The sequence below is a fragment of the Urocitellus parryii genome, chromosome 10 (assembly GCF_045843805.1).
Source record: "Urocitellus parryii isolate mUroPar1 chromosome 10, mUroPar1.hap1, whole genome shotgun sequence".
In the NCBI taxonomy this organism is placed as follows: domain Eukaryota; kingdom Metazoa; phylum Chordata; class Mammalia; order Rodentia; family Sciuridae; genus Urocitellus; species Urocitellus parryii.
The window spans coordinates 105,189,649-105,207,032 of record NC_135540.1 but is presented as its reverse complement, the minus strand read 5'-3'; the positions used below and the strand labels follow the sequence as shown (position 1 = coordinate 105,207,032).

The window sequence follows — 17,384 nt, the reverse complement described above, 5'->3', positions numbered from 1 at the left end:
AGTATTCAAATACAAAAAAAAAGTTTCTAAAAAAAAAATAAAATTAGAACAACCAGGATATATGATATGACCTTTGCCTCTTGGTGATTATAGGTTATTATTTTATTTTCCACTTCACTGGAATACAACTTCTCAATTTCTAAATAGTTTTCTGTTTTGTTTTTTTTAATGCTGGGGATTGAATTCAGGGATTCACACATGCTAGGCAAGCAATCTGCCACTGAGCTACATCCCCAATTCCTTTTTAAATTTTATTTTGAGATAGGGTCTCACAAAGTGTGGCCTCAAACTTTCAATCCTCCTTTTCAATCAGGATTAAAACCTGAAGTAAAAAATAGATGACTAAAGTATTTGGTTTTTAGTCACAATAAAGAAATGTATGTGTAAATGACATATCTAGATTTAAAGCAATTCTAGTTTCAAAGTATACTTCAGGGTTTCTTGAGAATATTTTGAAGACTATTTCTATCTACATTAAGTATATTACAAGGAAAAAATTAATTTTTAGTTCCACAACAGCAGAATTTCATATTCTGACAGCTAGAAGAGACCACAGCTATCTGTGTCTAAACATTCTATTTTAGAGATGAAAACTGATGCAGAAGAGACAATAACTTAAAAGAGTTTCATGATCAATTAATAAATGAGATCAAGGCTAGAGTCCTACTCTTGAAACTAATAGCTTTCTCTGTAAGAATAGAAAATGTTAATCCACTTGAAACAGAACATTCTAAATTTAGAAACTGAGAATGGGGAGGGTCTTCTTTTTCTATCAACAGATATTATAAAATTAAAATTAATGCACAAATTACACTAAAGTTCTGATAGGATCTAAGAAAAAATCTCTTTTTGACCTTTCACATTTGTACCTAACATGCTAAGATATATGAGACTTTGTTACAATGTTCATGTTAAAATGAGAATACTTAGCTTTGTTGGTTTGGTTCAATAAAATAAAAGAAGTAATTAGGCAAACAGACTGTAATCATACTACATAGATTAAAATAATCCACATACATTCATGTACTTCCAAAACACTTCCATATACTATGTATCACTCTGATCAAATTTTTACCTTTTCTGAGCCTCAGTTTTCCTACTTATCCACTAGTAATTATACTGCTAAACTCACAAACTGAGTTCATATAAAGCACCAAAAATATGTGGTGTATATCTTAGCTGATTTTATTACTATAAAACAATGTTTTTTTTTTTATTGTGGTGATCATCGTTTTAGTAAATGGGTAATACTATCATTTAATAACCACTATGGATAACCCAATAAATTAGAGAATGTCCAGATCTCAATGACTTTACAAATATCATCAAATAGCTTCCAAATAAAATTGCCAATGATCAAATTGGTTAACATTAACTGCAAAGATATTCTAACTTTTTAGCAAACAGGATACACAAGGGAGATGTGGGTTTCAAGAAAACCACGTAATACTAAAGAGTTGACAGCTAATATGGGGAAGTATTTGGCTAGGAATCCAGGCAGGCAACACAGAAACTGAAAAGCACAAAAAGGCATTGTGGTGAAGTTAGAACAACAACAAAGAACTGAATTCAAAAATCTAGGTTTAAATATCAACTAGATATTATTTTATGAAGCATATCTTCCTTCTGGTTTTATTTGCCTCAGATAAGGCAAAAGACTTCTATCAGTCATAGATGGCCCAAAAGTCAAATGCTATCCCAAGTGGGCATAGTAGCACATGCCTGAAATGCCAGCAACTCAGAAAGCTGAGGCAAGATGATCTCAAATTCAAGGCCAGCCTCAGCAACTTAAGGAGACTCTATCTCAAAATTTAAAAATTAGAAGACTGAGGATGTAATTTAGTGATAAAGCAACCTTGTGTTCAATCCCCAATACTAAAAAAAATTTAAAAACACACACTTTCCCAAAGTTGGTTTTTTATTTGCTTGTGTGTGTGCCTGCATGTGTGTGTATATTTCAGTAATAAGAATCAAATCCAGAGCTTGTGCTAATTCCCAACCCCGTTCCAAAAAAAAAAAAAAAAAAAAAATTAGCAACGCTTTCTAGGTTCATTTCCTAGATGAGACAGCTGCTATAAAACAATAAAATTTTAAAATTTCCATTCTTGTCCAAAAAGGTTATTCAAAGTTTTTCTCTTTATAAGAGATGTTTATAAGAAGTTCATACTATAACAAGTCTGGCTCATCTCAACTTCTAACAGTGGAAACACTATGAAAAAAGAAAAAGGTAGCAAAGAGTAAGGGGAAGGTGGATGAGGTGGAATTCTAAATAGGGAAGCAGGTAAGACTCATTTAGAAAGATAGTGGAAAAAAATTTGAAGATGATGAAGGACCTACCCTCTAGATATCTTGGGAGAGTGTTCAGGAAATGTGGACAGCCAGTACAAAGACTAAATCAGAAATATGCCTGGAGTAATTCATGGAATAAAAAGAAAACCAATATGACTAATGTAGGGTAAACAAGTGGAAGAGGAGTCAGAGAAGTAACCATGGGCCATGATGGATCTTAGAGACTATTAAAAGGACTCCAAAGGAGATAAGGAGACTTTGGAATGCTGATACAGAAAAGAGACATAATCTGATTTATATTTTAATGGAATCACTAAGGCTTACGTACCAAGGAATCTATAAACAGGAGAGGCAAAGGTGGCAACAGGGGAAAGTATTAAGTATAAGGCAAAAAAAAGAAACAATGGCAATTCACACCAATGGTGTGTCAAAAAGGGGTCAAATTTTGAAGACAGAGCCAACAATTTCTTGAAAGAAGGAAATGTAGAGAGAGAGATATCAAGGCTATGCCAAAAAGAAAAAAAAAGGTCTAAATAAATAGGACTCTGGGTCTGCCATCAACTGAAAATAAAAAGGTTGCAGTTGAAGGGGTGGGAGGGAAAGGGAAGGGGCAGGAGGTTAGCAAGGATGGAGGAATGTGACAGACATCATTGTCCAGGGTACACATATGAAGACACAAATTGGTGTCAACATACTTTGTGTACAACCAGAGATGTGAAAAATTGAGCTGTATATGTGTAATAAGAATTGTAATGCATGGGGCTGGGGTTGTGGTTCAGTGGTAGAGTACTTGCCTAGCACATGCAAAGCGCTGGGTTCAATCCTCAGCACCACATAAAAATAAAAATAAAATAAAGGCATGTGTCCAACAACACCTTAAAAAAAAAGAATTGTAATGCATTCCGCTGTCATTTATTTTTTTAAATTAATAAAAAAATGAATAAACAAAGGTTGCAGTTGAAGCTGATAAGAAAGGAAGATTACAAATCAGTTTTGTATATTATGAATTCTGACATGCTCAACCTGTAACAAGTCTGGATTCACAGAACTTTATCTTCCATGGATATGACAAGACCTATGAATATATGAACTAGAAACTTTGGACTCAGACTGAATATATGAGTTATACAGATGGTAAATAAAAACAGTACTTAGTTCCATTTGCTGAACTCTAAGTTCAATGGAATTAGATTTCTAGCTATTTTTGGAGATTACTATGGTATGGATCTGGTAATGTCCCCCAAAGTCTCACGTTGAAAGCATGATCCCTATTACAACAAGGTTCAAAGGTGGGGTTATTAGGCAATTATTGGATCATGAGGCTCTAACCTCATCAGTAAATTAATCCATTTGATTATTCCACTGATACCTGAATGAACTATTTGGGTGTGGGACTTGGTTGGAGGAAGTAAGTCACTGGGGGTGTAACCTGGAAAGATTTATTTTCTCCCCAGCCTCTTCTTCACCTCCATACCCCCTCCCCGCCACTCCGCCACTTCCTAGATGTCAAAAGCTGTATCAGCTTTCCTTCATCAATCCCTTTTGCAATGATAATCTACCCTCACATCAGGCCCCCCAAAATGGAGCAGGCTGACCATGGACTCAAATCTATGAAACAATGAGCCAAAATAAATATTTTCTCCTCTAAGTTATTCTTGTCAGGTATTTTGATGACCACACACACACACACACACACACACACACACAAAAGCTGGCTAACAAAAATGTAATACAACAACTATGAAAGAAATAAACGGATTTTGATGCCTACAAATCATGCTTTAAATTTATCTGTCTGTCTTAATATATGTCTGGGTATCAATGTAGTTCAAAAACTAAAGGATAGAACTGAAAGTGTACTCTTTCCACCCAGAAGACACACGCCCCTGCAGTTAGATAGATATATATATATTTTTTTTTTCAACTATATAGATATAGAGATATGTCTTAGAATTAGTCTCAAAATTTTAATTCTGTGACCACACTTTGAACAATGTTTGAGTTCATTCAGCTCTCTGAAAACACAGTATAATTCATGAAAATGTTTTATAATATTCTAGCATTAGCATTTTATTATTTTTTTAAATATGGATTTATGGATTTGAACCCAGGGGTGTTCAGGATGCTGAGAAAGGATCATAAGGTTTGGGCCAGCCTCGTGGACTTAGCAAAACCATGACTCAAAATAAAAAAATAAAAAATGGGAGCCGAGGATGTAGCTCAGTGGTGGAACACCCCTGAATCAATTATCAGTATCACCATAAAGAAATAAACTAATAATAAAAAAGGTATGGGGATGTAGCTAAGTGGTAGAGTGTCCTGAGTTCAATTCCCAGTACCCCCTCCCCGACAGAAATGAAATAAAAAGACTTACTTGAAGACCTATAATATTCTAGACACTACTATTTATTTAATAAATAGTGGAGAAATAAAGACCAATAAACACCATCCCTGCCCTCAAAGAATTTTACAGCCTGTGGAAAAATACCAAGAAGACCCTCAAAAATCTCAGAACAGACAGGAAGATTGTAAGTTTGATTACAAACTAAAATAAAAAGAAATGGAAATGTAGCTCGGTGGTAGAGGGCTTACTTGGCATGCTTGAAGCCATGGGTTCCATCCCCAGCATGATATATACATCAAAAAAAAAATCTCAAAACAAAGAATTTTTATCTTTAAAAATGGAACATGCCTAGCAGAGTGCTATAGTACAGGCCTGAAATTCCAGCACTTGGCAGGCTAAGGCAGGAGAATAGTTTGAATTCAAGACCAGCTTGGGCAACACAGAAAGATCCCCTCTCAAAAAAATACTTACTTAAAATATTTATAAAGAAAATGGAATATGTCTCACCTATTATGCTGGGTGGGAGAAAGAGGCAGGAATTATGACATTTTAATAAATCATTTAATTGCAGCAATTTTGTAATTTGGGCAAACCATGTTAAATTCCTACGGCTAACCACAGAATCTAGTAGCAGTCTTGAGATAATTATAAATTTCAAGACAGACAATATTTTATTACCTTTATCATTTGAAAGGTCAAAAAACAAGTGTTCTTACAATGTCTATGTAAACGTCATGCTGCACCCCAAAACAGTTTCCAAACTTTTTCATTTCAAGTCACATTATTCAAAGTCTTCAATTTTCCTCATCTCACTAGCTGAGATGAAAACAAGAAAAGAGTGGTATCCCACAGCCATTAATAAAAGCTGGTGCTGAAAAATGAGGAATTACTTTTGGAGAGGGGAAGAAGATTATACCTCAGAAGTACATGAAGATATGATAATATATTAAAATTAGAAGAGTATAACATTAGAAACAAACCTCTACAAAATAACTCTACAACACAATTTAAGTTAGAAGTCATAGATTATAAATACTCTAGGAAAGCCCAAGTTTGAATTTGATATGGATATCTATAAGGAAGATGGGAGAGAATAATGGCAGTCATAATGACAACCTGTCTAGAAAATACTGGCCTCAAATTACTTTTCAATATCTAACTCTTAGATTAGCACATCACTTAGAGTTATCATACTTATGAAAAATCAAAAGTTTTCAATAAATGATCAATATATTTTATACAAATTTCTTCTGAGAAATAAAAAACTCCATTAAATATACTAGCTAGTATGGCCAACAATATCTAATAAGTTAGTCATTTTTTCCCTCATTTTCATTACATAATATTAGAAGCCATGGAAAGAAAAATCTATTTTTAACTGAATTGCCAGTTCAAGCCTTTTAAGTTTCATGTAAACAAATATTATTAAATCTACATTTCCTTTCATTCCTTGTATTACCACTTTTCTTCAAAATATGCCTTTACACCAGATTTTTCCCTTCTGCTAAATACAATCTAATAATGAAGAAAAATGTTACCCATATCCAGAAGAATGTCAAGAAAGAACACTGCTCACAATAAGAGTAAAATTAAGTGTCTAATTTGGGGTCATATGAAAATATTGTATTAAAATCCACTTCAAAGCAGACTTTGTTCACAAAAATTAGACATTTTGTATCCTATGCCCCTAAAATCTGATTATGCTTCAAAACTAAGCTGGACCTGCCTATGTAGTACAAAATGGAAGATAACTTACTTTTTCACATCATCATCATGACATGCCAATTATGTCATACAAGAATACAATGATTTCTAAAATAAAACCAGGATTAATACTAGAATATATTAAAGTAGAAAAAATGAAGAAATATTCAACCTACTCAGTCCAATCTATAAAAAATATAGAGACAGATTTATACCCTTCCAGAATGACCTGAATTAGATGACTCAGTTTACACTATCATTTACTTTCCAATTGGTAAGGGAAGACTGCTCTGATCAGTGACTTAGTTAAAAGGTGGGGGGATTATAGTCTTACTAGAACTTGTAATTGCCCTTCCCATTAATATTTAAAGGCAAGAAAAACTGAACATGCTCAACAGTTATAGTAACATATAAGCATCAATTTCAAAAACATTTACAGGTGCTAACTGGGCCAATCTAGTATGACTGGGTAATGTGCTTGTCAGTCATGTAAAAAAAAGTTTTATGCGGGGCACAGCAGTGCATGCCTGTAATGCCAGCAACTTGGGAGGCTGAAGCAAGAGGATTACAAGTTTGAGGCCAGCCTCAGCAACTTAGCAAGACCCCGTCTCAAAAATTAAAAGGGCTGAACCAGCACGGTGGCGCATGCCTGTAATCCCAGTAACTCAAAGGCAGAGAGGCAGGATGATCGCAAGTTCATAGCCAGCCTCAGCAAAAGGGAGGCACTAAACAACTCAGTATAAAATACAAAATAGGGCTGGGGATGTGGCTCAATGGTCAAGTGCCCCTGAGTTCAATCCCTAGTATCCCCCAAAATAAAATAAAATAAAATAAAATGGGCTGGGGATGTGGCTGATTTCGATCCCCAATAATAACAACAACAACAACAACAAAATTATACTACTATTATTAAGGTAAACTGCCCCTGAATTCAATCCTCAGTAACAACAATAAAAAAAAAATTACATTACTATTATTATACCTATCTATGTTATTACAAAATAGGCTTACTAAGTTTTCAGAACAAAGATTCTTATTCTGATTGAAATACTTCACAGTTATTAAAGGTCATACAAGTTCTTTAAAAAATGGAAATATCAGACTAAAGTGAATCATTGTAAGGTTTAAAAATGGCAGTTCTGATTTTTTAATATGTTATTTTACACTTGTGTGTCTCCAAGTGGAAAACTATACCTGAGAAGGATAACAAATAAACACTTTCAACACTAATATTTACTGAGCACAGCACTACACACTGTGATGAATTCTTTGCATTTATCATCTTACTTAATTCTTAATAATCTAGGGACTGTAACTATCCCTATCTGAAAAGAAAAGACAAAGATAAATAATTTACTCAAGAAGTGGTATGGGTGGCTTTGAATCCAGAGCCTAGAACCAAGGTAATTAGGAGAAGGAGGAAGTGGTCAAGAAAGATAACAGAAATATTAACTCCTAATGTAGAATGGCATATTGTTTATTGATGGCAGTTCTTCCTTATATCCTGGAATAGCAGGTTTCAGTTCTGTCTACACATTAAAAATCACCTGCAGAATTTTTTTTTCCCAACTATTCATTTACGGGATCCCTCACTCAGATAACCTGGCCTTCAACTGATCTGGGGAGGGCCACAGGTATTATTTTTTAAAGAAGCACTCCAAATGACTCTAAGGGGGCAAATAAGATTGAAAACCACTAATAATTCTTTCCCACCCTATTAACCTCTCTATCCAACTACAATCAAACTTATAGATCACCTATTTGGTTCTGAGCACTCTATTATACCTTCCATTTATCCAACAAAGTGTTTAGCTTTTCCTCCTCTTAAACAGAGGAAGCATTACTACTACAGTTGAACCTTTATTTCTTGCAGTGCTCCTAGAACCTGGCCCATGCTAGGCAAGTAATCTACCACTGAGCTAACATCCCAAGCCCTAGTTGAACCTTCTAAATTTTAGCAGCTTTCCTTTGACATCAGGAATGCGGAGGAAAGGACAGAACACATGAAAAACTTTGGATGCTTCCTTCAACATCCATATACTTCTGAGGTTTAAAACAAGGCAAAAAAAAAAAAAAAGTCTTAAGAGTCAAACTAAAAATGAAATGACAGGTTATGACACTAAAAATGTTCTGTGATATATGTTAAAAATTTTAATATATAGCTGGGCATGGTGGTTCACACCTATAATCCCAACCAATGCAGGATTGCAAGTTTGAGCCCAGCCTGGACAACCTGGGGATACTATGCCTCAGAATTTAAAAAAAAAAAAAAAAGGGTGGGGGGTGGGGGGTGGGGTGTAGCTCAGTGATTGAGTGTCCCTGGGTTCAATCCCTAGTATAAATAAATAAATAAATAATATTTTATTTTATTTCTTAATTAAGCTGATAATGACAGTTAAAACACTTACTGTTATTGTGGTGCTAAACTCCATTGTCTTGTCATGATGCTTTGAGTGATTATGCAATATTTTTACCCTTTAAGTCACCTGAATATAAACTAACAGGTGCTAAAGGAATCAAAGCATTACATAAGCATACCTACACACCAATATGGCTGGTCAAAAAATGTTCTGGGAAAACAAGATTCTGCTGACAATTTTATATGAGAAGTCTTACTGTTTCACTAAGTTACTAAAAGCACATCCCACTCACCCTATACCAAAATATAATGAAAATAGTTCCAGGCATTCTCAGACTTGCTGGCTTTTAGTGAAAAGGTGAAATGCAGAGGCACAGGAAAAGTATGGAAATTTGAACAAGAGATCTAACATGAAAGAGTATCAATACTTCAAGTTGGACAAAACTCTGGACTTCAGAGAAACATTACAAAACTTCCTGTTTCCGGACAGCTCATTATTTGGTCCAAGTCTTCACATTCCTTTATTAGTCATGACCTTTTCAGAAAGCTTTCATTCCTTATTGTTTGAATAATTTGGAACTTTTGATGTTTCCAAAGACTTACAAGAACCTTTATCAAACGAAGAAGCCAATCAAGAATTCATGCCCCAAGGTACAACTTACATTGCTGGGAGCTCTCAGTAATATCAGCAGATTGTAACTTTTTTTTTTAACTCATTGTAAACATATATATTTCTGCATAACTTAAATTTCTGCTCATCTATATATTTTTATCACATATAACTACAGGAACTTGCATTAGCTCCGCAGAAATTAACTCTGTTGGGGAAGACCTGTGGGTATGTGTGAAACACAGATCTTCGACAGTAAACCTCATTGCCAATGGTCATTGGGGTCTTGTACAGGCCCAGATCTGGCCTCTGAGCCATATGTCACTAGGTTCAAAGGCACAGAGAACCACAGGGTAACTGGGCGAGAAAACGAGGGGGAGGCACCTCATAAATACTTGCACTTCCAACCCGAGGGTGGAAGGGGTGCCTGGAAAGGCAGACCCTAAAGAAAAACCTTTCCTATTGGGATCCGGCACATCGCCCAGGCCTGCAGGGCCTGCTGGACAGGGGGTGGGGGGCGGCCCCCTCTTTGGAGACCTAAACAAACGAAAATAAGGCAAGTTCTCACTTCCTGGTCGCCTGCTCTTCCCGAAGGTCCCCGACACCGGACAGACACCGGGGGGGAAGGGGACGCCCGGGCAGTAGGTGGGGCCCACCCCAGCCCTGCACCTCCCGTCCTCGCCCTCCTCCGGGCCTTACACGGTGACGTGACCGGAGCCGCGGACCACCACCGGGTCCGGCGAGTACTTGAGCAGCTGCTCTTCCAGGGCCCGCTCCTCGTCCTCCTCCTCCTCGTAGATCTCGTCGAAATCCGCCATTCTGTGCCTCCGAGCCCCCCTGCCCCAGGGGCCTGACTCCAGGGTCTGGCGCCGGGGTTCCGGCTGGCGAGGCGGCGAGGCTGAGGGAGTCGCTGCTGCCGGTTCAGGCCGCGGAGTTCGCTCTCGTCTGTCTCGACTCCGGCTAGTGAACGGATGGGGTCCGAACCGTCGCCACCGCCTCCGCCATTACCATCGGCAATAACAACAACACAATGTCAACATCCGCCCAGGGGCCCACACCTCCACCAGCACCGCCGCCGCAGCAGCAACTCAAGCAACCACAGCAACAGCCGGAGCCACCCGCAGCGGGACCAGCCGGCTACCGCATCGCGAGACTTCCCGGGAGTGGGGGCGGGAGCGTGCGTGGGCGCGCCGGCTGGCGGGCGGGCGCGCGCGCGCACGTGAGGCCTCGCGCGCTCCCAGGACGGCGTCCTCCTTCTCTTAACACCCACCGGCACGCTGGGGCGCGCGCTCCCGCCGGCGCGGCCCCGCCCGCCAACTCCTGGGTCGCGGACCCGGAAGGCGGTGGCCCTAAGGATTGGAGGCTCTGACCTCGACTTGAGAAACGAGTTTGGAGTGTCCGGTGGGACGTACAGTTCCCCAAAGTAATCTCTAACCCAAACAAACAACCGAAAATAAAAGCCCTGGTTGGAATAAGGAATGAATCATGCGTGTGATTGCCAGTTATCTAATAATCTCGATTTTTGTCAGTTTTTTTCTTCTGAGTTTGTGATGAGAACCAACAGTCTGTACTTTCCCAACATGAGGAGACCAACAAGACACATTCCTGTCCACTGTACTACAGGACTTCCCAAAACCTCCAAATTCAAAAACTTGTCCCTTTTTAGCCCTTTGAATATAGTCTGATTTGTGAGGCCAGTGGTACTGATAATTATTTCTTGCAAGAAATCTCCACTAGTTATGCTATGAAACAAAATTGATAAATTTTCCAGATTCCAGATTAGAAGATGCAGTTTCCTGCCCCAAATCCCTTACAAAGCATCATCTGTTTTCTTCTGTTAAAACCTTAGAGAATTTTGTTTTCTTTCTGACCAAAAACTTAAAACACACAGAGAGAGAGAGAGAGAGAGAGAGAGAGAGAGAGAGAAATGTTTAGAAGAGACAGAGAATATTTTGCTGTTTATGAGGGAGGGAGGAAGGAAAGACAGTTGTCTTCATAGATTCTGCCTATCTGCCTTGTAAAGGCCCAAGAATCACCTTGAATACTTGGTTTCATAGTCAAGAACCTGTCAGGCAAACAATACAGGGGCAGAAGTGGGCTCCTGAGGACAGATTCCTGAATAATTAGGGTCTACTTTTAGGGGGATGAAGGGATAGTCCTATTTGACCCAGTGTGTCAGACTGTTATCCAAGTATAGTGTTAACATCCTTGAAGTTTACTTTACATGGGTCATTGTCCAAGTAGAAAAAGTGGAAAGGAGGACAATAAGGACAGGGAGAAATGCCAAACAGCCTCCTATTGGAAATGGCTGGAGAAAATGTGCATAGTCAATCAAATAAAGGTGGAAGAAAAACAGTGGTTGTTATCAGTCTTGTATACCATCTCAGAGGTTTTATTCATTCAACAAATAGTTAATGAGCTTCAACTACGAATCAGGAACTCTGCAAGAGTGTGTGTGTGTGTGTGTGTGTGTGTGTGTGTGTGTGTGTGAGAGAGAGAGAGAGAGAGAGAGAGAGAGATTGAGCACGCAGACACACTCAGAGAGCATGGTGGGGCACATATGTCATCCCAGCTACTCTATGGGGGCAACTTAGCTAGACTCTTCTCTCAATAAAAATAAAAAGGGCTGGGATATAGCTCATTGTTAGAGCATTTGCCTAGCATATTCCAGCTCTGGGTTCAGTCTCCAGTACTGAAAATATATCACCATCACACACACACACACACAAAAAAAAAACCCACAAACAACAGGTGTGTGTGTGTGTGTGTGTGTGTGTGTGTGTGTGAACACGACTCCTTTGCTTTCAGTACCTTATCCATTAAAGGAAACAATTATAGTTTTCCATCAGGTGCTCAGAAGTCTATGTAGATGTTGTAGTAGAGCACAAAGGAGACAGCTTGGTCTGGTAGTTAACAGTAGATTCTACAACCTGCCTGCCTGCTTTTGAATCTTGGCTCTGTCACTTATTATGTGACCCTGAACCAGTCACTTACCTCTCTGTTCTTCACATGTAAAAGAAGGATACAATAGTACCTACCCCACTGGGCTGTTCAGATTAATATGTGAAATATGAAACGTTTAGAAGAGGACCAAGCCCTCAGTAAATAAAGAGTGACAATAGGCATTCTAAAGGACCCATCCAGTTCATTAACTATGAGAATTACAATTTTTTTTTCAGTACTGGGGATTGAACCCCTGGGTGTTTTACTACTCAGTTACCCTCGTAGCCCTTTTTATTTAGAGACAGGGTCATCACACTTAAGTTGCTGAGACTGGCCCCAAACTTGCCATCCTCTTGCCTTAGCCTCCTAAGTTACTGGAATTACAGGTGTGTGCCACCAAGACCAGAGAAAATCACTACACTTTTTTTTTGGCATTATGTAATGTTTTGTAGTTTATGAGTGACATATGTAATATATCATTGGATATTTTCCCCCAAGAGCCCTGTAAAGTAAGCAGGAAGACGTTTTTTCTTCAGTTTCAGAAATGCCATATGACTCTCTCATGGCCACACAGTTATTTAATGATCACTCAGGGCTTCAACACCAACACATTGGATATTCCAGGCTTCTGAATTTTCTTCTTAGCAGGAACCAGGAGGATAATGGCTACACTCAAAGGAGTGCCTTCAAATGGGAAGGTAAGATAAAAGCATAAGGGAGGAAGGTAGGCCTATTCCCAACACAGCCCACCCCCATCTGCTGTGGCTGAGAATTCACCTTTTTGTATAAACAGTGACCAAGACAAGGGGCTGCTACCTGAAGTACCTTAATCATCACAAAGCTCACCATGACCCAAGGGCAGAGCGAGCCAAACACAACTCCAGCCACTTTCACAGTTCCTATTTCAGAGAAGGAGCTCCATAAATGTTGTGTGAATTGAGCAATATGGTTACTGAAGCTATTTCCAGAAAGCTATGAGTTAACTAAGCTTTGGAGGACTGTGGGAATCTCACCCCTATCTATCTTAACATTGGTTCAATGTGGGAGAAATGTTCTTGCTGTAAGAACTATTCAACAGAGAGATCTTTGTAACTCCCACTGTTTGGGTATAAGGTGGGGGTTAATTTTTTTTTTTTTTTTGGCTCTTCTTTTTTCCTGTTCTGAAAAAACCTATCAGTGCCAGAAAAGGGATGTGGGACGTGGGAACAAGGCCAAGAGGGTGAGGGAAGATGAGTCAAACATTTCCCTATGATAGTTGACATCATAGTTCCAAACTCCACCCCCAACCTTCCAGGGTTCAGTTTCCTGTCAAACTTCTTTCCCCAACCACCCATTTCAGTATCTTTTCCCTCCATGTTCAGGAGCTCTTCTTTGCCCTGCTGAGTTCCCATGCCTGTGTGCACTCCTCTCCATTTGAGTTCCCCTTCAACTCCTGTCTCCCATACTTTCACATTTACCTTCAGACCAAAATGACTCAAAGCCAAACAGGATAATGCTTCGGGGGGCTGCCAGTTTTGAGTTGCTGGTGAGGCAATTGTTCCTGGATTTGAAAGCCTCCAAGCTCTGTCCCTACTTAGCTGAGAAGCCTTTGGAAGATTCAATGGTCTAAGTTTATTTTTCTTCATCCTAAAATAGAACCTGTGTCGTGGGGTTATCAAGGATCAGAGGAGATAAAACAAGTGCTTTAGACTGAATTGCACCCCACCATGTATACATTGAAGCCCTAACCCTCAACGTGATGGTATTTGGAGATGGGGCCTATTGGGTTTAGATGAGATCCTGATGGTGGAGTCCTCCTGGTAGGATTAGTACTCTTAGAAGAAGAGACAGCAGGAGCTTGCTCTTTTCCTCCCTGCCATATGAGAAACTATCAAGAAGATGGCTGAGTGCAAGCCAGGAAGAGAACCCTCACCAGGAAAAAATTTGGATGGCACCTTGATCTTTAATTTGCTAGTCATCAGAACTGGGAAAAATACATCTCTGTTGTTTAAGCCACACAGTCTACAAAGGACTGAATGTTTATGTCCTCACAAAAACTTGTCTGTTGAAATTCTAATCCCTAAGGTGATGGTATTAGGATGTAGGGCCTTTGGGACATAATTATATCATGAGAATAAAGCCCTCGTGAATGGAATTAATGCCCTTAGAAAATAACCCCTAGAGAGCTCATTTGCACTCTTCCACTATGTGAGGATATAGTAAAAAGACAGTGATTTGTGAAAAAGAAAGTGGACCTTCAACAGACACTACATCTGACAATCTGTGATTGTGGACTCCCTAGCTCCAGAACTGTGAGAAATAGGTCTTTGTTGTTTATGAGCCACCCAGTTTATGATATTGTGTTATATCAGCTTGACCAGACTAATACTCAAGCTGTATTATTTTGTTATGCATATAAATCCTCATTTGTTCATTCATTCAACAAATGTACACTGAATGACTCCCATCTGCCACACACTATGCTAGGAAATGGAGACTTAGCAGTAAGACAGTACATGAGACAGAGGCTCTGCCTTCATGGAACACAAAGTCCACTGGGGAGATAATTGTGAAAATAAATAATTCTTGGAAGTGTGATCAGTCCTGTGGAGAAGTACAGGAGCCAAAGAGAGTAGTAAACAAAACTAACTCACTCTGAGAAATCGGAATTTATTCTCAGAGAAGAAGAGATTTAAGCTATGAACTAAGCAAAGTGGTAGGGGTAAGGAAGAAGAGAGAAGAGAGGGGAAAATTCCAGACAGTGGGAACAGTATGTGTAAAGACCTTGAGGCAGAAAAGAAGATGGTACATATGAGGTACAAACCAAAGCCAGTGTGGCTAGATCATGTTGAGGAAGGCAGAGAAAAGACTTCTCACTCCAGTCAGAATGGCAGCTGTTATGAAGACAAACAATAATAAGTGTTGGTGAGGATGTGGGGGAAAGGTACACTCATTCACTGTTGGTGGGACTGCAAATTCGTGCAGCTAATATGGAAAGCAGTATGGAGATTCCTTGGAATACTGGGAATGACCACCATTTGACCCAGCTATCCTACTTCTTAGTCTATACCCAAAGGACATATAATCAACATACTATAGAGACACAGCCACATCAATGTTTATAGCACCACAATTCACAATAGCTAAACTGTGGAGCCAATCCAGATGCCCTTCAGTAGATGACTGGATAAAAAAAATGTGGCATATATACACAATGGAATTTTACTCAGCAATGAAACAGAACAAAATCATGGCATTTGCAAGGTAAAGGGATGGCGTTGGAGAAGACAATGCTAAGTGAAGTTAGCCAATCCCCAAAAAACAAATGCCAAATGTTTTCTTTAATATAAGGAGGTTGATTCATAGTAGGGTAGGGAGGAGGAGCATGGGAGGAATAGATGAATCCTAGATAGGGAAGAGGGGTGGAAGGGAAAGGGAGGAGGCAGGGGGTTAACAAAGATGGTGGAATGTGATAGACATCCTTATCCAAAATACATCTATGAAGACACAAATTGGTGTCAACATACTTTATATACAACCAGAGATATGAAAATTTGTGCTGTATATGTGTAATAAGAATTGTAATGCATTCCACTGTCATTTATATTTTTAAAAAATTTTTAAAAATCAATAAAAAATCTAAACAATTAAAAAAAATTTGAGATAGAGTCAAAGAAGTTCATGGAAACCCGATGGTCCTTGTAAGAAGTTTGAAATTCATCCTGAGAGTAAAGATGCTGAAGATGGGAAGTTGGGCAATGACACTATTAGATGTGTATTTTTAAGTTCCCAAATTGGAACCCAGTAGTCCAGCCACCGTGCATGTATCATCCTCCCCTGTTCTGCAAATAGTATGCATTCTGCATCACAACAGCAGAATCTTTGCTAAATCCTATCTCCCCATTTTCAGGTCACATGATTGGGTTAAGCTGATTGTACCTCCAATTCCAGTAGTGAACATGTGACCTAAAATATGCAGGATATGCCCCAAACTTAGATAGTTTTTGGTACCCAGGGAATCATGGGAAACAAAGCTGCTGCTCCAGTGTCCCAGGTTTGAGGAAAGCCATGTGTAATACAACTCCACAAAAGATCTCCAGGGAGCAACAGTTATCTTCTTCAGCTTCCATACAACTGAGGCAACTAAGGGAGAGGGAAGGAAGATGGTGTAAGCTAGACTAGGGGCTTCCTGAGGGCAGAACCGATTTTGTTTGGGGGAAGAACAAATGCTTTCATCACACACATAGTGTGGCAGGCACTATTCTAAGCACTGTGTAACATAACAACCCCATTAGCCTTACAAACATCTATACCACATTGGTATCCTTTTCATTGCTATTTATATGTCATGCAAACTGAAGTGCAAGGTAACCTGGCCCAAGGCCACATAACTAAGAAATGGTAGAATCAGGACTTGAGCCTAAAAACTTGTTTCCCCACTCCCCATGATACCACGTGTTGAGAGCCACAGCCGAAGGGGCCCCAGCAAACTTCCAGCTGCCAGCAAACTTCCAGCTGCCAGCTGATGATTGGCTCACAGTGGTCCCAGCAACTTCTAGCTGCCAACTGATTGGCTCCTCTGCGGTGATGCTCATTGGGCTGTTTCTCCGCCCTTTCAGACCACGGAGCTGCTCACTGGGGGACTTTTTTTTCCAAAAGGAGCTATCACTGAACTGCTTGCAGAACTTGCCTGGACTATGTATCACTTGTATGCATTGTAAACTCACTTGTATGCATTGTGAACTATCTGTTGGTGCAGCGACTTGTGGTAGTGTTGGGTTTTTTTTGCTGATGGTGTCATCAGTGGTACAATTTTTCCAAAAGGAGCCGTCATTTGGCTTGGTGTATCTTCCTCCCTTCTGCTTGTCATGGTTGTTCAGCTAAAATTTGGGAGCCAACAGAGGTGAGGCAAAGAACCTCACCCCCCCCCTCTCCGCTGGTACAAAGACCTATCCACAGGTGTGGCTGTGTGCTGAACCGGTAGTCAATAATGGGTAAGATCCAATTGCAATGGTACCAACCTAAGACAGGAGGGTGACGCCTTGAGGTCAGCTCATCCGGTTACGGGTAAGGACCATATGTACTATTGGACAACATAAGGCAGGCACGGTCCCTAAGCCACATGCTTGTTGTTTAAACGGAGAGGGGGAGATGTT

General features: G+C 39.5%; 1 protein-coding gene across 1 annotated transcript in view; it reads right to left on the bottom strand.

Annotated features, from left to right (window-relative positions):
• The window catches only part of Chic2 (cysteine rich hydrophobic domain 2), a 49,646-nt gene extending 39,196 nt beyond the window's left edge, over window positions 1-10,450 (bottom strand). The window contains exon 1 of the mRNA XM_026385571.2: window positions 10,006-10,450. Coding sequence (XP_026241356.1) covers window positions 10,006-10,124 — 119 coding nt within the window. The 5' untranslated portion in view covers window positions 10,125-10,450. The remainder of the gene's footprint in view (window positions 1-10,005) is intronic.
• Between the last annotated feature and the right edge of the window lie 6,934 nt (window positions 10,451-17,384).